Source organism: Bos taurus, chromosome 12 (genome assembly GCF_002263795.3).
Source record: "Bos taurus isolate L1 Dominette 01449 registration number 42190680 breed Hereford chromosome 12, ARS-UCD2.0, whole genome shotgun sequence".
Classification (NCBI taxonomy): Eukaryota; Metazoa; Chordata; class Mammalia; order Artiodactyla; family Bovidae; genus Bos; species Bos taurus.
In genome coordinates this window covers 16,592,376-16,615,503 of record NC_037339.1, presented here as the reverse complement: position 1 = coordinate 16,615,503, position 23,128 = coordinate 16,592,376, and the positions used below count along the sequence as shown (strand labels likewise).

Here is a 23,128-nt window from a genome sequence, read left to right as displayed (position 1 = left end):
AGCTATATGGATACATATATCCAGGCTTCCCAAGTGGCTCAGTGGGTAAAGAATCCGCCCACAGTACAGGAGACGTGGGTTCAACCCCTGGTCAGGAAGGCCCCCTGGAGGAGGGCATGGCAATCCACTCCAGTGTTCTTGCCTGGAGAATCCCCATGGACAGAGGAGCCTGGCAGGCTGCAGTCATGGGGTTGCAAAGAGTCAGACGCAACTGAAGCGACTGAGCATGAGCACAAGGAATAAAGAAAGCGAGACATCCTGTATAGGTCTTATCCTGTAAGGGGGAATGAAGGATTCCAGACTGGTGGTGATAACTCTTGAAACAAGTGTCTGCAGATTTGGGCACCGCTGTCAGATGCTCAAAGGCTGCCTCTGCCAAGGCCCTAGGCTGTTCTCTCCTGATCCTGAGGTCACAGGGTCTCTTACTGAGACTAACGCACCACAGGTATCAGTTTTCTCAAACTCCCTGAAGATCACCCATTTACATGACTGGCCACACAAAAGTGAAAGCAATGTGCTGCCTTCAAAACATTCCCACTATCTCTTTGGTCTTCCTCACCTACTACCTGCAAATGGCCTCTCACAGTCTAGAATACAGGATGTGAAAGAAGAAGTTTCCCAATCCCTACTGAACATCTCTTTATTTTTTTTCTTCTACCTATGAGTGCATGCATGCTCAGTCACTACAGTTGTGGCCTACTCTTTGCAACCTTCTGGACTACCAGGCTCCTTCGTACATGGGATTCTCCAGGCAAGAAAACTAGAGTGGTAATATAAATGCTTCAATGTTACTCTCTCAAATCATCCCACCCCCACCTTTTCCTACAGAGTCCAAAAGTCTGTTCTTTACATCTGTGTCTCTTCTGCTGTCTTGCGTATAGGGTCGTCATTCAGTTCAGTTCAGTTGCTCAGTTGTGTCCGACTCTTTGTGACCCCATGAATGCAGCACGCCAGGCCTCCCTGTCCGTCACCAACTCCTGAAATTTACTCAAATTCATGTCCATCAAGTCAGTGATGCCATCCAGCCATCTCATCCTCTGTCATCCCCTTCTCCTCCTGCCCCCAATCCCTCCCAGCATCAGAGTCTTTTCTAATGAGTCAGCTCTTCCCATGAAGTGGCCAAAGTATTGGAATTTCAGCTTCAGCATCAGTCCTTCCAATGAACACCCAGGGCTCATCTCCTTTAGGATGGACTGGTTGGATCTACTTGCAGTCCAAGGGACTCGGAAGAGTCTTCTCCAACACCACAGTTCAAAAGCATCAATTCTTTGGCACTTAGCCTTCTTCAGAGTCCAACTCTCACATCCATACATGACCACTGGAAAAACCATAGCCTTGACTAGATGAACCTTTGTTGGCAAAGTAATGTCTCTGACCATCTTTCAAAAACCACCACAATATTGCAAGGTAATTAGCCTCCAATTAAAATAAATAAATTAATAATAAAAAAGAATACTGGAGTGAGTTGTTATTTCCTCCTCCAGGTGATCTTCCCAATCCAGGGATTGAACCTGCATCTCCTGTGTCTCCTGCATGGCAGGCAGATTGTTTACTGCTGAGCCACCAGGAAAGCCCCTCTTCTACCTACAGTCCTGTTCAAATAGTTCACAGAGTGACACAGTTCTTGCACATGGCAATATAAATTACTTGGCGTATCAGAAAAAACTGTAAGTAATTTTGATACAGATATAAACTACGTGGGGGGTCTTGTCTAGCACATCCTTCCAGATGACCTCTGTCTTTCACTGACTTCAAGTTATTTTAGAACTCTGTTTGCAGAAATGATCATAGTGCAAATCATCTGCTCATAGAAATATAGACGAATCATGATGAGTGCAGAGGAACTGCAACTGACTTCTGCCCTCCGGATACTGCCCAGCTTTGGAACTAGTTGGCAATTCATGTCATCAAGTCCACTAGAGTTTGTATGTATGTGTGTGTGCACACACTGAATTTTCCTTTACACAAAATATAACGTTCAATCAGTTCTCCATCAATTACTGGCTTAAATAGAATCTTTCACAGATGTACATTTTACATTTGTATGAGAGTTATGATTTTATCTTTTTTTTAAAGAATTATCTTTAACAGGTGATTAGTGTTAACGAGAAGAAGTCTGGTGGTGTTTCACCAATAAAATCTCAGTACAGACAATTCAATTTAAAGACACAGCTGCTACAGACTTTTGGTCAAGGTGATTCTTTTCCTCATTATGTAATACAGAGCTCTCAGAAACTGAAAATATCCCCCCACCCCACTCCAGAGAAAGTTCAGTCTTACTAAGGAGCTCAGGAGAAGGAAACAAGCTTAAACCTGACTACTAGTGAGTGATGCACTTTTCACTCTTTGCACTTTTCAGTACTTGTTTGTTTCTCAAAATGAATTGCCTATTTTAATTAATCATTAATAATAAATACATACATATTTAAAATGTGCTAAATAAAGAATAAATCAGCCTGGGTGGCAGCTCTGTGAACACACTGTATGCTATAGTGTTTCCCAGGGCCTTTCTCTTCTCCACTCACATTTCATCTTATCTTTCAACATATCCAGTCCATACAGATTCTTTGGCCTCTGAACAAGACATCATTAAGGCATATGCTTTTTAACCTCATTCTCTTTGAGGCATGAGGTCAGTTCCTAAAGGGTTCTCTAGGTGATACAGCATTCTGCCAAATCAGTGTTTAGAAACAGATGTTCTGAACAGCACTTTCTAGGAGATGCTCATACACAGACCTCACCAAAGAAGGGGGCTTCCCTACAGCTCAGTGCAGGAGACCTGGGCTCGATCTCTGTCGGGAAGATCCCTTGAAGAAGGAAATGGCAAACTACTTCAGTCTTCTTACCTGGGAAATCCCATGGACAGAGGAGCCTGGTGGGCTGCAGTCCATGGGGTTGCAAAGAATCGGGCACAACTGAGTGACTAACACTCATCTTCACCAGAGAAAGGAGAAGAGTTCTGATAGTACAATACATGGACTTTTCTTAAGTAGGCGTACCTATTACCATCCAACAGAAGATTTTCCATAGAATGTATCTTTAGGAAATGCTGGTGGCTGAGTGGTAAAGAATCCACCTGTCAATGCAAGAGACGTGGATTCGATCCCTGGGTCTGAAAGATCTCCTGGAGTAGGAAGTTGCAGCCCATTCCAGTTTTCTTGCCTAGAAACTCCCAAGGACAGAAGACAGTGGCCAACTACAGTCCATGGGGTTGCAATGAGTCTGACACAACTCAGCGACTAAATAACAATCTTCTACTTACACCCTGATGGAGCTAATGGCATTCACTGTGGTTGGAACTAAGTAACTTCTTTTCTCCTAGGGAATTTGGCAAGCAGATTTTCTCTGGTTCTCTTATTCTCTTTTTATGAACAGAAGGACTACTCACTCAGTAGAATGGATCAATTTTCTTATATCATTTTCCCATCCCTTTCTGCGAAGGTTTGCCAGTTGCCAAATGGAGTTTCAGAAAAACACTGCCTGATTCCAGGAGGATAAGGTAGATAAACTGAGATTAAAAGATAACACAGTTCCACACAATCCAACTCTCAAAATGACCCAAAGCTTCTAGCTATTTGGATCTCACCATTCAGAGAATAAGCATAAGAAAAAAAGCAAGGGAGTTCCAGAAAAACATTTATTTCTGCTTTATTGACTAGGCCAAAGCCTTTGACTGTGTGGATCACAATAAACTGTGGAAAATTCTGAAAGAGATGGGAATACCAGACCACCTGACCTGCCTCTTGAGAAACCTATATGCATGTCAGGAAGCAACAGTTAGAACTGGACATGGAACAACAGACTGGTTCCAAATAGGAAAAGGAGTATGTCAAGGCTGTATATTGTCACCCTGCTTATTGAACTTATATGCAGAGTACATCATGAGAAACGCTGGGCTGGAAGAAGCACAAGCTGGAATCAAGATTGCCGGGAGAAATATCAATAACCTCAGATAGGCAGATGACACCACCCTTATGGCAGAAAGTGAAGAGGAACTAAAAAGCCTCTTGATGAAAGTGAAAGAGGAGAGTGAAAAAGTTGGCTTAAAGCTCAACATTCAGAAAACGAAGATGATGGCATCTGGTCCCATCACTTCATGGGAAATAGATGGGGAAACAGTGGAAACAGTGTCAGACTTTCTTTTTTGAGCTCCAAAATCACTGCAGATGGTGACTGCAGCCATGAAATGAAAAGACGCTTACTCCTTGGAAGGAAAGTTATGACCAACCTAGATAGCATATTCAAAAGCAGAGACATTACTTTGCCAACAAAGGTTCATCTAGTCAAGGCTATGGTTTTTCCTGTGGTCATGTATGGATGTGAGAGTTGGACTGTGAAGAAGGCTGAGCGCCAAAGAATTGATGCTTTTGAACTGTGGTGTTGGAGAAGACTCTTGAGAGTCCCTTGGACTGCAAGGAGATCCAACCAGTCCATCCTAAAGGAGACCAGTACTGGGTGCTCATTGGAAGGACTGATGCTGAGGCTGAAACTCCAGTACTTTGGCCACCTCATGGGAAGAGTTGACTCATTGGAAAAGACTCTGATGCTGGGAGGGATTGGGGGCAGGAGAAGAAGGGGACGACAGAGGATGAGATGACTGGATGGCATCACTGACTCGATGCACAAGAGTTTGGGTGAACTCCAGGAGTTGGTGATGGACAGGGAGGCCTGGAATGCTACGATTCATGGGCTAGCAAAGAGTCGGACACGACTGAGCAACTGAACTGAATTCAGAGGGATCATCTCATGGCATCTGTTCTGACAGTCCATCTGTTCCAGAGAGTATAAACGTATTCCAAGAAATGACAGAGGACGAAATACAAAGCCTTACAGAATAAACTGCCCTCTTCATAATGAGTCCTCCTGAACCCTAAGCACCCAATCCCTCAACTCTTTGTAGATAAAGAACTACAGAATACATATTTATTCTTGACTTTATTTCTCATCCCTGAAAAAAATGTCATTTGAGACTATTACATACGCTGAAACTCTTGGCTACATTATTTTATCAACATTTCTCCTTCCTAAGTTCTCACAGCACAAGCATTCTGTTCAGAAATAGGATAATATTTTTAACACCATATTCTGCAATGTTTTAGCCACTATAGCATACATTTTATTACTTTTGAACACAAAGTGATGCATTTAGACCTGGATTGGGAAGCTGAGGAAACCAATACTGTGTCTCTTTTTCTCAAAAACAACTCTTAACAAAAATTTTATTTATCCAGTTACTGTAATTGTTACTGCAAGCAAGTAAGAACGCAAAGAGAACCAAAGTGAAACCCTGGGTTGGCCACTAGACCTCCAAACTGCAGTCAAAACCTACTTCCTTAAAGCCCTAATTTCAGGGAAGAAAGTATGGAGGATGCCGAAAAGATTAAAAAAAAGGGGGGGGGGGGGACAGAGTTCAACAAAGACAAGATTGAAGATTAGGAAGTCAAATTGTCACAAACTTCAATATAAAGCCAAAAGGAACAAGACTAGTTCTCATCAAGTTTTATAATTAAAAAAAAAAAAAAACCTCAAAGAAATTCAGTACCATAGAGTCCTCCACAAATGAATGAGTTTTGTTCCAAAAGTGCATTCCTGAGTCTAATTTGTTCCTAAGACCAATAAAGTTAGCCTGGGTACCCAGCTAACACAATTGGCTATATGGTACTGCATTGTAATAGGCTTGCAGTACCTTTCACATAAATAATACATAAAAAACAAACACAAAAAAGAAAACATTTTTAATCTTACAGTACAGTACCTTGAAAATAAAGGAGTACAGTACAACAGCTGGCATACGGGGGCTGGCATCGAGTAAGCAGGAAGGAGGAGCTACAAACTTGAGGAGGGGAGGAGGCGGGAGATGCTACTACCGTACTCTATACAATACTGAACAGTACACAAAATTGCAACCATCTGTAGAGGATGCACACACGTGACAATGTACCCCAGACACACAACCGATTTACGTGACTGAACATGCGAACACAAGTTCATACGCTTGAAAGTTTGTAACTTGAAGTTTTGCACTTAGGGAGCTTACTGTATCGATTTGTTTTTAGGCAACCAACAAAGTACACCACTGGAAGCAGAAGAGAGTGCATCAGGTTTCACTAATGAGTCAAAATGCACAGTTCTTATGCCATGCATCTCAATCACTAAGACTCTTTTCCATTACGGAACCTCATGGTGCTACCATTTTTCCTGCTTTCACAGTATTACTGCACTTTCACTCTTGATATGTTAAAGGCATATTCATGCTTAAAAAATATTATCCAAAGATAAAGAAATGAGAACTAACAAAGAGACTAAAAATGTGAGAGAATGAGAGGTCTAACATATAACCAACAGGGAGTACACTAAAAAAATAGAAGTAACAGAGAAATAGAGGAAGGTGCAGTATTTAAAAAGGTAATAACTATTTTTTGTTTTTAGAATTGATGAAAGACATGAATCTTTAGACTTAGGAAGCAAAATTAAGTGTACAGTCAGATAAATCAAAATAATATCTCTGTGCATATCATAGCATAAAGTGCAGAAACACCAAAGACAAAGATATGAGAAGAAATCAAAGGAAAAAATATAGAAGATTTTCTACAAACTTAAAACATAGTAAAACAGAGGCCAGAAAATCTAATATCTTTGAAACACAATAGAAAACAGCTATCAACTTAAAACTTTATATTAGTACAAATGAAAATTTTGTACAAATAGTTGAATCTTAAAAATGAGTAAAGAAAGCCATTTCAGAAGAAGACTGCACTTATATCCTCTCAGTGAATGCACTACTGAAGAATGCACGTTATAAGAGGAAACCCCTAAATAAGTGAGATGCAAAAGCAACAGGAAGTTACACTTAGTGGGTTTACTAGAATCCAGTCCATAGCACTTAGCATACATTCCTTCCAAGTTCATGTGGAATATTTACAAAATTAACTATGCGTGGGCTATAGAGCAAATACCAACCAACCTAAAGAAACAATGTCAAACAAAACATCCTCCAAATGTAATGCAATTAAAAATCAATTTTAAAAGCCAACTATTAAAATCTGCTCTATAGAAAACTCATGGGTCAAAAATGAAACACGGGAAATCAGAAATGATTTAGGAGTGATTTTTTTAAATACTATATATCAAAACTTCTGGGAATCACCAAAACTTTAGTGCTAAAACATTAAAAACAGAGAAACCCATGGCCTTAAATGCTCCTATAAGAAAAGAACAATAACTGGAAACTCCATAAATTAAAAGACTAAAGCTATTAGAAAGTAGACCAAAGGAAATATGACAGTATCAGAAATTCATGGAAAAGAAAATATCAAAAGAGTTGGTCATTGAAATTTTAAAACATACACAAAAAACAAACTTCTGAAAATAATAAATAAAGGGAAAAAGAAAGGCACAAATTTATAGGCATTAAAAAACTTTAAAGCATGGATATAGTAGCATGAATATTTTTAATTCCCTTATTTAAATATTTAGGTTGGCCTACTGGAAAATTCTCTATGTTTTAATTCATAAACTATGTTTACGATTCTGAAATGGTCCAAAGGGCATGGACTGCAGCAGAGCACAGTATCAAACAAGATGGCAATGGGGAAAGTGCTGAGCAAATAGTAAAGGCCACAGAAATAAGCTTCCCTAATTCCCACGATTCTTATTTACGAAATAATGTGTTTTAGGGATGCATCACTTTCCTATTTCCCATCTCAAGTAAAGAGCTATTGAAGGGCTCAAATATGACAGTGTAACAGCTCATATTTAGCTATTAAGAATTGATGAGGTAGAGGTGATGATGACAATGGCGAAAGTTTTTCCAGACTTCCACACCTCCTTTCACATGTTTACGTTCTGTTTTTCTTCCTTTTCCTCTCTTCATCTACGACACTTGTTTTAAGACTTGGAAAACTGTAACATTCTTGGAGGAACTATAAGCTTGTTGTTGATGAAATGGCAATGTTTCAAAGAGCTTTGGTCCATCCAATGAGAAATAGAAATGTAATTTGCAGCGTGTTCATTTGGGGCTTGCAGGAAAAACGTTGAGAATGAACATAAACAGGAAAATTTATACAGTACATTGGGAGAGAGTGTTCATCCTATTTTCAGAAAGCAAATCTGCAGCACAAAGATCTTAGAGGTTTTATTAAGATCAGAAGCAGAACTGAAAACAAACCCAACAAATTCTGACAGCAGTCTAGCTGTCATAAGCCATAATGCCCCTTTTGTGTTCCTCTGGTTTTTTTTTCCATACAAACACTGATCTAAAACCACGTCTGTGATCAGGCGATACGTAGAATGGAAAAATCCCTTATGGAAGTCTTGCCAAGCTTAGGCTATACTAACAGGAATGGAGTCTGATAAGAAACACCTATTATGAACATATTCACACTTAATAAAGCCCTTCACCTACCAATGCTAATAACTTTCCCGGCACAATAATTTATAAATATGAACTAAAATTTTTAAGGGCTGTTGCCTAAAGGTTCCACCTTAAAGACAAATGCCCAGTAAGCGCATTAGAAAAGGCAAGGCTTCAACCCCAAGCTGCTGCTCCTGCGATGGGTAACTCTGATGACCACTTTCTACTCCAGCAGTCTGTGGAAAATAGTTTCAAATTTTAAGATGATACTTCCAAATTCCAACACGGTTTATTGTATTTTGGTGTCTTCCTGATGATCAGTCATTTCACAAAGCACAACCTAGTTACCAAAGGCAAGTTCCAAATATATACATATGCTATGCTAAGTCACTTCAGTCGTTTCTGACTCTGTGCGACCCCACAGACGGCAGCCCACCAGGCTCCCCCGTCCCTGGGATTCTCCAGGCAAGAACACTGGAGTGGGCTGCCATTTCCTTCTCCAATGCATGACAGTGAAAAGTGAAAGTGAAGTCGCTCAGTCGTGTCCGACTCTTATCGACCCCATGGATTGCAGCCTAACAGGCTCCTCCATCCATGGGATTTTCCAAACAAGAGTACTGGAGTAGGGTACCATTGCCTTCTCTGAAATATATATATATATACACACACATATGTGTGTGTGTGTGTGTGTGTGTGTGTGTATACACATATATATGTGTGTGTGTATACGTATGTATGTATGTATATATATGTGTATATATATATATATATACACATACCTAAATATTCTCCTTTCCCCTTTGAACCAGATGTGATTTTCGTAAAAGAGCAATACAAGTCTGAATGAGGAAAAACTCCTATGATCTTCATAAAAGAAAGAGTGATACAAGCTTGAATGAGCAAAACTCCTCTCCTTTTTCCAGTTTAAGAAGACATCACCCATTTTCTCTGTTTCTAGAAAGACAAAAATACTATCCTATAATTGAGAGATTCTTCAGGAAGGTCAATGCAAGGAGAAGCTGTGTTTCTCAGGGATAAAATTAAGATTCTGAGAAACAATGAAATTAGTTTTTGTTCATAACAAAAATTATAAAATCTATGCTTTCTAAGGCAAACCTAGGATGCAGGATGCTTCCCCCAAGTCCTTCAAATAGAGAGCTACAGTCTGAGGATTAAAGATTATTCTCCAAATGAGCCCCCAAAGGAATGTGGGGATACAGGTTATATACAGCCATCAGGAAGTTGGCTCTTTCTGCACATTGTTAAGCAGCCAAAAAGGATGCCAGGCTTCAGAAAAAGCAGCCAATAAAGATTCCTTGTATGGCGTGATAACATTCTGCTCAAGAGACGGCCCCCCTTCTTTACAGGCAATACCTAAGATGCTGGCAGAGAAAGGGGCTTCTAATGAATAAACCAGCTCCTGGCTCTGCACGTTTCACCCCAGAACAGTAAAACCACTAACCAAGAGTTCTGGAAACGCTATGATCAAATGCTGTGAAGAATGTGCCTTTTGGGGGCAGCTTCTGCTCCCCCAAATCTCTGAGATGAAACGTTGAAGCTAAGCTCCCTATTCTTAGTTTCATTCACAACACCCAGACACTTGCCAAAAGCTTTTCTGCTCTGTGTTCTTCTAAAAACTTTCTAAGGTACATTTTCTTCATGAGTCTCATCAACAACAACCTCTCCAACTGCTTAAAATAGGTCTTACACTTTGTGAGGTCTTCCCGTGTACCAGGTTCAAAGTGTTTGTTCCGATATAGGAACAAGTCTTGTTTAATCACTGGTATTGTTCTTGGCCACATTTCTTGGATTAAGACGCTTTCTAACAGGAGAAGACACAGTGGCACGTACATTAAATCAACATAACCTTCTGTTGTAAACACCAAGAAGAAAAGATTACAAGCCCAGTTTCTTCAAAGGACACTACATAAACAGCAATAAAGTAATGTTTTCCACAAACAGGACATTTCTACGGCGAGATCAAAAAATAGGAAACGCTGAAGTGTTTTTAACTGTGTTTTACAGTAAAGGTTTTCTTTCCATGTACTAATTAAACCCATCGCTAGTCTAAGATGGGATTGGGTTGCTGGCACCAAACAGCCATTTGACATTTAAAGATAATGTCGCTGAGAGATCCTACCAGCCAAGAAGCTGCAGATGCAGTGACACACCACCATCATCACCTCTATTGTCATCATCACAACACCATCAAATATTTATGACTGTTCACTCGGCTGGAATATGCAATGCATCCCAGAGGGCGTCATCAATTTTGAATGGTTCCCATACATTCAAAGTGGCTTCACAGGACACGTCTCTTGTTTTAGAACACACAAAAATCAGCAATTTCTCCACGTGATTTATTTTAAAAAAGAAAACAATTAAAAATACAGTGAGACCATGTCTAATGTTATGCACAGCAACATGAAATCTGTGGAATCTGAAAAGCAGCTTCTCTGTGCTGTTTTTTTGAGCAGCACTTTCTTTCTAGTCCTAAGTGTACTATGGAAAAGAAAGTATTTGGGGTATTTATTGATATAGTCAGCTGAACTTGCCTATCCGTTAAAGCTATTTCAGACCGTCCTACATCTGACCCAGTCTACAGTGTGCACTCAAAAGTAATTTACAGGATTTTCTTAATTTTCTGAAATGTATACTGACTTCCCCAACACATCTAAATTAGCTACAGTTTAGATTAAATGCTTAATTTGATTAAATGCTTCTATCTAGAATATATCTTTTCAGATGCTGTATGATACCACTTGTATGTGGAATCTAAAACTAGGGAACATAATGAAAAAGAAACCAATTCACAGATACGGAAAACAAACTAGTGGTTGCCAGTGGAAGAGGGCATGGGGAGGGGCATTACGGGACTGGGAGATTGAGAGCTACCAACTATTGGGTTGGCCAAAAAGTCCGTTCAGGTTCTTCTGTACCATCTTGCAGGAAAACCCAAACAAACTTCTTGGCCAACCCAATATTATGTATAAAATAAATAAGCATGACTTTCTCAGTGGTCCAGAGGTTGAGACTCCAAGCTCCCAATGCAGGGGGCCTGGGTTCAATCCCTAGTCAGGGAACTATACCTCACGTGCCTAAGAACCCGCACATGGCAACAAAGATCCCGTATGTTACAACCAAGACCCAGCACAGCCAAATAAACAAGGTTTAGAAAATAAAAAAGCCATGAGGATATATTTTACCACACAGGGAATATAGCCAATATTTTATAATAACTATAAATGGAACGTAACATTTAAAAATTGTGACTATGTTGTATACTTGTAACATCTAATACTGTACATCAACTATACTTCAACTAAAAAATAATCAATTAGATAGATGGCCTATTAAAAAAAGAGCTTTTCTCGTTGGCATAATATTCAATTTGTAACTATCACACACACACACACAAAAGCCTGGACTGAAAGGGGATCAGCAGCTGTCCTACAAAGCAGTACTTTGTGCAGCATCCTGAGCATCTTGCCTCTTTTCCTAATATGTGGATTGGCAGCTTCTCTCTGAAGGCCAGGAGTCAATAGAATCCTACCATGCCTCTTCACCACACCCATTCATTTTATTTTGTTGACTTAAGTTTTCATGAGAAAGACACGAAAAGGCCACAGTGCCCAACCCTGGTTGTTGTGAAGGGGACATCTGTCATGATCACAGACAAACACAACATTCTACATTCCTTCTGGTTACCAGCTGCCTTCAGAGTCGGAGTGGTGGTGGCTGGGAGTGGAGATGGTAGCCTGAAGACAGGGAGAACTCACACAAACAACACTATTATCATGGGATGTCATTACTCAACATCTCTTAGAAGACTTACAATTTAACTAGATGCCACTGGCATCTTCTATATATTATTGTATTACACATTTATAGATAAACAGATGTGACAGTCACCCACCATTTCAGAAGCTACAAATAAACCATTTAGGCAAATTTAACATTCTACCTCAAATCTCTCCCACAAAGAAAAACTCAGTACAAAGGTCTTATTCCTAGAATTTTCATTTCAAAAATCTAATAATCAAACAGGAGTTAGAGGCCTTATAAATGAATAGAAAAGATGACCATCTCCTGCTCACTTTAAAAATTGCCCTGTGTTGCTATTTTAGGTGACATTCTTAAAGTAAATGTGATAGAAGTCACCAAAGATAATCACATATGTACATATAGCACCATTTTAGATGAGACACATACATTTTTCATATACCTTGACATATTAAGAGTATCTCTGAAAAGTAAGAGATATATTTTTTCTTACTTTCATCCATTTATTTATCAATTCCTTTGAAGAGCTATGATTCAACACTAGAGAAAATGTCCTAAAAGATGGTAATATTAAAGTAGGAAATGTGAGCAAAGAAAACCAAAACAAAATAAAAATGACCTATATAAATGATTCCTGGGTTGGAAAGATACCCTGGAGAAGGAAATGGCAACCCACTCCAGTATTCTTGCCTGGAGAATCCCATGGACAGAGGAGCCTTGTGGGCTACAGTCTATGGGGTTGTAAGAGTTGGACACGACTTAGTGACTAAACCACCACCATATAAATGGGACCAAAAATAGAGAAATTAAATCCAGTGAGAAATGAAACCATTATCAGAAGAAAACGAAGTTTAAAAAGTTGGGTGCTTAATGACCCCTTTATTTCTTTTCTTTCTTTTACCTAGAAATACGTCACAAAACTTTGTTTACAATATGCCAAACACAACTTCAACCATTAACAGTTCCAATAAATTCTCTCTGTTCTTAATTGAAAGACTCCTGAGATTCATATTCCATACAGTCTTTCTACCATCTGAGAACAGTAACATTATTCTACCTTCAACTAGCCTCAACATAAAAATCATCCTATCAAAAACAATTTTATTACTGCTTTTAAAGCAAAATATAAATGCTGAGATTAGATTCCCTAGTATTTGTAGAATTTTATAGTTTATATCATGCCAGAAGAAATACGTCATCTGTTACCCCAAGGTTTCTCAGTGTGTATATATATATATATATTTAATACTGTACAACAATGCAAAGTTAAATCTATTTAATTGTTGAAAGCAGGCTGCTGGAGGTGAAAGTATCAGGAGTAGGTCAGTAAAATAAACAGACCAACGACATATGCTCTTGGGTTATTTCCCCTATGTGGGCTGGGACTAGAAGACAGATGTTTTAGGGAGATAATAAGCCATGTCTATAGACATCACTATGCTGGCTCCATCAGGCAATTCCAGGTAATTAATACTCTGCTGCAGCAGAAATGGTATGAATGGTTCTTACACAAGAAAACTCAAATGAACTAGAAACCTGGAAAAAATGAAAGTTGGCTCTGTTGAGCTTCTAGTAGTAATAATAATAATAGTTTACATTTTATTTACCAAAAATGAAATAAAGGCCACTTAAAAACATGGCTAGGATTTATTTTTCACTCCCAAGGGAAAAGATATACAGTCCTAATGAAATGCAAAGGAAGCCCATTTTTGACAACAAAGAAAGCTGCAGAAGATTTCTAACCATCAGTGGTAAACCAAACCAAACAAATAAAAACCCTAAAATATAAATGACATTATTCTCTATCATAAATTAATACTATACCTGGTTTACTGGGAATCTTGCACTTTGAAGGCTGCATATTTGTTTCACAGCACAAACCCTGCTAGTCAGGCGCTATCCTTTGCAGAGTAAGATAATGCAACTGACAAGAGTGATGGCTGCTCAGGCTTGAACTCTGCAACTTTGTTTTAATAGTAGAGACAGACTTGATAGAACAGCTCCCCCTCTTGCCTGATATCCCAGATGTGAGCCAGGATTTAAGTATCAAGGAGTCAAAATCAGGCCAGAAAAGCTGACAGTCACAGCAGCGAAAGTCTAAAAGCTAGGCCTTAAAACTCTTAGTTTTCTTAACTTCAGGGCTACACTGTGTTGTGGTTAATCAGAGAGTCAGTACAGACCACTGACCCAAACTCAGCAAACACTGACCTAATTTAATGGGCTAAAGACAGCAAAGTCCTATCTTGCTAGAGTGGCTCAGTGTTCCTCCTCAGCTTTCTCTAGTGACCTAAGGTGAACAGGTTCAGTCAACTGTGGGTAGCAAATCCAATGTTTCCAATAATCTCCAAAACCAGGAAGGTCCTAATCTGCCTCAACCATCAATCCTTTCTCACTTCCTTCAGCCTTCCTCCTCCAAAATCTACATCAATATCCGAAGAAAACAGACCAACAACCTTCCAAGTATCAAACAAAAAGTATAAATGATGCTGTATCAATTATCTTAAGAAGCCAAACATCTTGCCCTATTGACATTGAGAAGTCGAGCACCAAAAACAATAATAATGGCACTATAAATGTATTATAAAAGATATTTCTTCAATAATCTTCATGTGATTTATTTCAAAGCGTGATCAGAAAAGATCAGAGAGAAAAAAACTGACAGAAATGCAAGTGATCTTTTTTCTTTTTTAAACCTACCTTAAATTTAAGTAAGTCAGCATCTGTAGATTAATGATGGCCTCCGGAATGACTCTGATACAATTATGATACAGATTAAGAATTTCCAGTGATACAAAATGGCACAACTCCATTGGAACTTCAACCAGTCTGTTTTTAGATAAATCTAAGAGAAAAGGAAAGAATATTTTGTCAATATATCGTCAACATAATCCAATACAATCTTATCAACTATCAATACCTTTTCTTTAACAAAGTTTAAAATAAATATTATAATCTAAATTTAGATCAACATTATTTTTTGTACCACTCTTACTACAGAGTTGTGATTCCCATTTCCTAGCATTATAGCCCAATTCATATAGAAGAACAAAAATACTACTGAAACAGTTTTAGCTCTCTATATCAGTTTGTAAATTCAGGCCAGGTACAGGGTAACTGAATCAATATTTACTTTTTTCTCCATCTGAAAATGGTTTCTCCCCCAGATGAGTATGTAAATCGAATCCTTTAATATATCTGAATACACATTTGCCTTAATATTTAAACTATTTAATTCAATTTTGCATTCATAACATATTGTCTCTGAACATGTCTTTTATACCTTTTCCAAACACACAGTAGATACTAAACAAGTATTTCATTCACCAGAATTACTAAGTACCTACAATGTACTAGACAACTCTGTTGTCTGTTAAGGATGGATACCGTGTCTGCTGCATGATCTGCGGTAAAACTGGCTCCCTTGGCCAAGTGTACCAAAGACAGTACCAGTGGGGACTTCTCTGGTGGCCCACTAGCTAAGACTCTGTGCTCCCCATGCAGGGGGCCCAGGTTCCACCCCTGGTCAGGGAACGAGCTCCCACATGCCACAACTGAGAGTTCACATGCTGAACTAAGACTCCACGGAGCCAAATAAACAAATGAATAAATAAAGAGCATCTAAAATAAAGAGTAATAACAGTCTACACAGTAATATAAACATACAATTGACAGCATCACCATCTCAACAATAAAAATGTGGAATAGTCCTTAATGTCCAAATCTAGGAATGGTATACATGACTGTAAAATGCCATAAAACACTGAATACAAACAAGAACTGCCACTCTTGAAACAGTAATCAACAGTAACAAATCACCTCGCCCTTAGTTAGGCAGGACTTAATCAGTAAGAACTGAAGATGCTCAGTAAATAATATTTCAGATTTACTTAAGGAATCACACTATATGTTGTGTATACTAATGAAACACAAATCAAAAACCTACCTCCCCAACTGACCTTCCAATAGATAAACACATAAATAAACAAAAGCAGGTTAGATGTCTTCAGAGGAAGAATTCTGGGAAAATTTTAAGGGACAATTCTGATCATATTTAAACCATTTCAAACCATGTGATAGGAAAGAAAGTTTTCAAATTCTTATTTAAATAGTAACAGATGATACTGATATAATCATCTAACAAAAAAGTACACAACAAGAAAACTACAGATGAATCTCCTTTCTAAATACATGTGTGAATCTAAATTTAAAAAGAGTCAACAGAATGAAACACTTACCTAAAAAGATTAACATATTAGGTTCAAGTAGGATTCATTCTAGAAACATCAGTATTTTCTAAATTATCTAAACATGTCATCAAATAAAGAGTGATACATGAAATAGTATATGATCACCTCTCCTCTTAACTTCTTTCTTTCCCTTCTCCTATGAGTCACATTACAATAAACATCTTTTAAGGTCTCTGAGAGTTTCAATAGGAAAGTCACATGCAAAACTATTAGCTGTCCAGGATCTGGCCTACAGGATCACCCTAATCCTTTAACTGAGCTATTCTGGATTTTTCCAGTTCTTTCTTTTGAGAGTATTATTGATTATAAATAAAGGTATAAGGTGTTAATAGTGGGCACATGAATGCCCAGACTACAATGAACAGACCAAATGAACAGACCTCCGTGTCCAGAGTTAGTGAGAATTTACCTATGTAACATGCCCTTATCATCCTGGGTTTGGGTTCCAGTTTCTGCGTTAAAAGGGAAGAAATAACAAAACCTACATGGAGCTTAGACTCTTTCAATCCCTATAGAGAAACAGTTGCCTAGGTTAATTTAAAACAAAACTGAAATACAGAAAAATCACAAGTTTTCCTATCCTATTTGTTTAGATTCACTATCCAAATGATAAATTATTGACGGATTCATCAAAATTTACTAAGTACATGGTTTCTGCAGAAAAGAAAAACACAGAGGACTACTTTTTTTTTTAAGTTTATAATTTGATAGATAAAAGGAGGCAAACCCTCAACTATAAGGTAAAAGGTTCCAATTGGGCTTAAAAAAAAAAAAAAGATAGAAATAAAGAGGTAAAATCCAGGTGGGTATTTGTTATCACCCCTTTGAGCACTCCCACTGAGCTAGACACCGTATCTGGAGCTTTGCGTCTAGTAACTCATTTAAACCAACGCAAGGAGCACCACCAACCTACAGATGAGTAAACTAGGCTCAGAAAGCTTCTGTGACTTGCCCAAAGCCACAGAAATCAGTAACCATATTCACAGCTAAGTATGTCTAACTCCAAGGCTGACCAAGTTCCCCACCCTTTCTCCTTGGAGCAATGGCCAGATCATGTATCCCACAGCTAGATTATTAGGAAGATATGGCGATTAAATCTTCACTGCATTTTCATTTGTCCAAAATACAATAAAAATCAAGTCAACAACATGTTCTGTGTAAAAACCCAGAGGACAAGAAAGTTAGAAACATTACATTCAAAAAAGAAAGTACTGAAAACAATGGCACCTGATGGACTAAATTCTGGAAGTGGTTACAGGAAACTTGGTGAGTAGAAACTGGCTTAAACTGCCAATTATCCTAATCTTATATAAGCACTCTGTTTCACTGAAGGGTTTAGAATGAGTTTTCAAATACGTCACTTATTTTTTCCTACTTGGATCTGAATATCATCTCAGTTCAGTTCAGTTCAGTCGCTCAGTCGTGTCCGACTCTTTGCGACCCCATGAATCGCAGCACGCCAGGCCTCCCTGTCCATCGCCAACTCCCAGAATTCACTCAGACTCATGACCATTGAGTCAGTGATGCTATCCAGCCATCTCATCCTCTGTCGTCCCCTTCTCCTCCTGCCCCCAATCCCTCCCAGCATCAGAGTCTTTTCCAATGAGTCTCAACTAGCTTTCTTATTGGAAGAAAGAGGGTACAAAAAAAAAAGGAACAGGTTTGCTTTCCTATGATTTACTGAGGCTCCTGCAGACATTATTTTGTACCCTTGGGCATCCACTAACTCACCATGGGAAAGATGCCCAGAATGGCTGGGAAAGTCAGTCTGGATTAAGACATTTTGACTTTGATAATCCAGAGTGGATAATCTGATTATAAACAATGGGGAAAAATGTCATACAAATTGGTTCAAAATTTTCCTGTCAGCTGAAAACAAAAATAAAATATGGTCTGAACCGTCTTTAAAAACAAAAGAACCAAAAACAAACAAAAACAAAACACACAAGAAGGAAGAAGAGAAAGAAATCCAGGATTTAGCTGTAATTAAAGTCATGAGCAGACAGTTCAGGGTGCCCACACAGACGTGAGTGTCTCTAACTGGGACTCTTAGAGGGCAGATCCTTGCCGGAGGCAGAGAGAAACAAAGCAGGAGCCAGGCAGTTGTAGTAATATTTACAGACAGACGGGAAGAATAAGAGTTCACAGATAACAGGCAAGTGTTAAGAATGCAATTTGTATCTTTATTTTGAAATACAACCCAAACCAGTTTGGGCAAATGAATCAGGAGCTGTGAAAAGTCCAGTAAGTTCTGAATGATAGAAATATGTCAGTTCTTAAACTCGAGATAAACAGGGATGAAGAATTTGTGTTTATTTTTCTTGTGTGCTGCTCTAATTCTGTTATAAATACATGGAGCTATGAATGAAGCCACTTAAGAAATCTTTTCCTAAATAAAATATCTTCCTAGTATATCTCAACTGCGTTAGTATACTGGGATCACTTAGAAAGAAGGCTTTTAAAAATCCTGAAGCCTGGGGTCCATGGCCAGAAGTATCAGGGTGTGATTTGGGCATCCCTGGATGGCTAGTTGATCCCCACTATCCCTTTATTTTCAGACTTTATTTTCTTGGGCTCCAAAATCACTGCAGATGGTGATTGCAGCCATTAAATTAAAAGACGCTTGCTCCTTGGAAGAAAAGCTATGAAAAACCTAGACAGCATAATAAAAAGCAGAGACATTACTTGGCCAACAAAAGTCCGTCTAGTCAAAGCTATAGTTTTTCCAGTAGTCACGTATGGATGTGAGAGCTGAACCATAAAGAAAGCTGAGCACCGAAGAACTAATGCTTTTGAACTGTGGAGCTGGAGAAGACTCTTGAGAGTCCCTTGGACTGCAAGGATCAAACAGTCAATCCTAAAGGAAATCAATCCTGAATATTCACCGGAAGGACTGATGTTGAAGCTGAAGCTCCAATACTTTGGCGACCTGATGCAAAGAGCCAACTCATTAGAAAAGACCCTGACTCTGGGAAAGACTGAAGGCAGAAGGGGACGACAGAGGAAGAGATGGTTGGATGGCATCACTGACTTGATAGACACGAGTTTGAGCAAGCTCCAGGAGATGGTGAAGGACAGGGAAGCTTGGTGTGCTGCAATCCATGGGGTCGCAAAGAGTCAGACACGACTGAACCACTGAACAACAGTGATCCCAAGGCAAACACAGGTGATCCACCCTCTCAGCTTCCTATCTAAACCAAGACCCACCAACAGGTGGCGCTCTCCTAGAGGCAAGTGGTTGGGTCTGGGAAGAGTCTGATTTAGACAACAGTCTTGGGAAAGAAAACCGCACCAATTCAGTTTGATTAGATTCTTAGTCTAAATTCCAGCTCAACTAGTTCCAGATATGATTGGAGCGACAAAAATCCGATCTGCAATGGAGTTTTACATATCATCATCAGTTGGCTATGATCATAGAAAATTAGGATTTTTTTTTTCTTGTTGAATCTTCACCATAACCTAAGAAAGCAGGTGCAATGATCACTCCCAGTATGTGTGGATACCGAGGCCCAGAGAGGTTATGCAATTTGCCTCAGGACACAGAGCTAGTAAGTGGCAGAGGCAAGAACTAAACCAGCAGGCAGGACACCAAAGCCCTGTTTTCAAACATCACTGATTCAGCCTCATAGGACTGCAGCTAGGGAAGGTCAGTTGTTCTTGTGGGGTATCTCTAATTTAAAAAATAATAAAAACAGATCCATTTTTTTTCTTTAAAAAAAAAAAAAAAATCCATTTCTGATACCTGGTGAGGAGGCATGAAATGATGTCAAAGCTCTGGACTAGAAGTAAGTGATTTTGACCAGGTCCTAATATCTTCTCCAGTGAGATGAGCCTGTGTCATCAGGGCCTGGTTGCCCATCCCGAGCCGGATTCAGTCCGTTCTTGCTGGAAACCTGCCCAGGGGCCTCAGCCTGCCCTGGGGAGCGGGGTCGACTGCAGCTCTGGGCAAACGGCCGGGCAGCAAACCGGAACCCCAGAACCACGTCCTCCCCGCGTCCGCTTCTTAATTGAAGCGTTCACATGAGAGCAGGGCAGCCAGAAATAAAACAATACGTTTCGCTCGGGCCAAAACAAGCTCTGCGAAGCCCTAAAATAAAGTAGCCAAATGAATAAAAATAAGCAGAGGAGCGTAGGAAAACAGTCAATGGAATCTGGTGTGCAGTCAGCACCCTCGGAGGCACAGTGTTGTTTTTGTATAAAAAAGGAAAGTTGTGCCTTGGGAGGGGCTGGATGACCCCCCCCCACCAGCCGCACCCCTCCAACAACAACATCCTGAGTGATCAGCCACCGCAGCCACGAGCAGAAGGCTGACAGACCAGGACAGCTGGGAACCTCATTTGCAACATCCGTGCTTTCTGGTCTAAAGGAAAGGCCTGTTGGAGTCCAATCATGCCCAGTTCCAGAAAAACTGAATGATCCATCTTTTAAGCTGAGAGTAAATATGTGATCACGGCTTCCCAGGTGGCGCTAGTGGTAAAGAACCTGCCTTGCCAATGCAGGAGACGCGAGAGACACGAGTTTGATCCCTGGGTTGAGAAGATCCCCTGGAGAAGGGAATGGGTAACCCACTCCAGAATTCTTGCCTGGAAAATTCCATGGGCAGAGGAGCCTGGCGGGTTACAATCCATGGGGGTCACAAACAGTCGGGCACGACTGACAAACTGGAGCACAGGAACAGGGAATGGAAGTTTAATTTTAGCGTATTAGCACTTTCGATGATGCCTCAGTAACTGGGTGAAGTGTGTGTCCTTCACACATAAATCTCAACCCCTGACCCACAGACAAGCATACGGGCCCCACTGTCTTCCTAATACTGACAGGACCCTCTGGGCCAGGCCACCTTCGCCCTCTTGCTCGGTCCCTTGCTGGGTCCATAGTTCAGAGACAATCCTTGGATGGAAGGATGGTCTGGGGCCACTTGCCCTGTCTGGACAATCTGTATCCATTCTCCCCTAGGCAGGCAGGGGTCTCCCCAGAAGAATCTCAGCAATATCCTTCTCTAAAGAACCACTGCACAATGTCCCAGGGGTCTAATCACCCCTCTTTCCCCACTCCAGGACAGACACCCCACCCGGCCCCACGATTCAGCACCCACAGCCAGCTCCCCAGACACCTGCACATTTGGGAGTACTCCGGAGTAAGAGACTTGCTCCAGGCAGTGAAGCAGAGCCCATGGGCTGCCTCATCCTTGACTCTGGAGAAAAAACCCATGTCACTTCCAGGGTTAAACAGGCAGAACTAATAAACAGATTCATGAAAGTTTTGAATGAGTCAGTCAAGATCTCAGGCTACATCTCTAAGAGATCAATAAAAAAAAAAAATCATCTTGTCAAACACTAGAGACTTGTTAAACAGTTCCTCTGTATGAACCATGAAGTTTTCCCTGATTATCTACTTAAAATGTCAACCTGTCTGTCTTACCGCCCCTTCCTCTGTTCTACATTTTCTTTTCTGTCTTAGTGCTTGGATAGCCTTCTAATATAGCATACCATTTATTCATGTATTTTGGTTGTTCATTTTCTCTCTTCCTCAACCAGAATGTAAGTTCTGTGAAGGCTGGGATCTTTGCATTGTTCACTGGTATACAGTAAGAGTTTAATGAATATTCATTGAAGGAAGGTAGTAGGAAAGGAGATTCTTCGGTCAGACAGCTTGAGCTCAAACCCTGATTCCACTACTTGGTGTGTGCACTTGGAAATGATTACTTAATTACATAGAGTAATTACTTAAATTACTCTATGCCTCAGCTTCTTCACTTGTAACATGAGGATAGTACTAGTACTGGCTTCGCTGAGTTACTGGAAGGACTACATGAGATGATACACACAAATCCTTACAGCAGCATCCACACAGAGGAGGGACTCTAAGAATAGTCTCTGTCATTATGTTAGCTAATGCTGGGTTTCGAATACAGTATTTCTAGCAAGAAAAAAAGGCCTGGGCTGGGAAGGAGTTTAAAATCTAGGCAACAAGCACAAGAAGTACACCATATGTACAAAGGCTTCATAACACTAAATCAGAGATGAAACAATAGACAAAAACAATGGTGCATTATGAGCAAAAAATCTGTAAGTTAGTTTGAACGTTACCCGTCCCAAGCAGAAGAAGGAAATAAGAAATAGAAGCTAGTTTTGGTAAATGCCAAAAAAAATATGACAGATCCAGACTCTTGGTCTGGTGAATTTATTAACAGTAGATACCTACTTAAGCCCACAAAATACTGAAGAGGTAATTACATATGAGGGTTTCCCAAATGGTGCTAGTGGTAAAGAACCCACCTGCCAATGCAGAAGACCTAAGAGATGCAGGTTTGATCCCTGGGTGGGGAAGATCCCCTGGAGGAGGCCATGGCAACCCACTCCAGTGTTTTTGCCTGGAGAATCCCCATGGACAGAGGAGCCTGGTGGGCTATATAGTCCATGGGGTCGCAAAGAGTCAGACAAGACTGAAATGGCTTAACACGCATGCATGGCCTTTTACAGAACAAATGCATTGTTGAAATGTTGATAGCAAAAATTGATTTCTTTACGGTACCTCTCCTATCCAAAGCATTGCCAAAAAAATTAGGAAATAAAATTGTAAAAGACCACCATAGATAGAATTGGTGGGGGAAGGGGTTCCTGTCCCAAAGTATAATCATTTTACTTAATCTCTAAAAGGCTCACTCAGAGGCTGTTTACTCTTCAACATAATTCTAACAAATGATATTATTGCCTGTTTAGCACCACTGTGTTTTAGAAGCAAC

The 23,128-nt window shown here is 39.8% G+C and overlaps 1 protein-coding gene across 3 annotated transcripts in view; it reads right to left on the bottom strand.

Moving 5' to 3' along the window:
• The window catches only part of LRCH1 (leucine rich repeats and calponin homology domain containing 1), a 215,563-nt gene that overhangs the window by 92,708 nt on the left and 99,727 nt on the right, over positions 1-23,128 (bottom strand). For all 3 annotated transcript variants that reach the window (XM_025000033.2, XM_025000035.2, XM_025000032.2), the window contains exon 2: positions 14,834-14,978. In XM_025000033.2, coding sequence (XP_024855801.1) covers positions 14,834-14,978 — 145 coding nt within the window. The remainder of the gene's footprint in view (positions 1-14,833; positions 14,979-23,128) is intronic.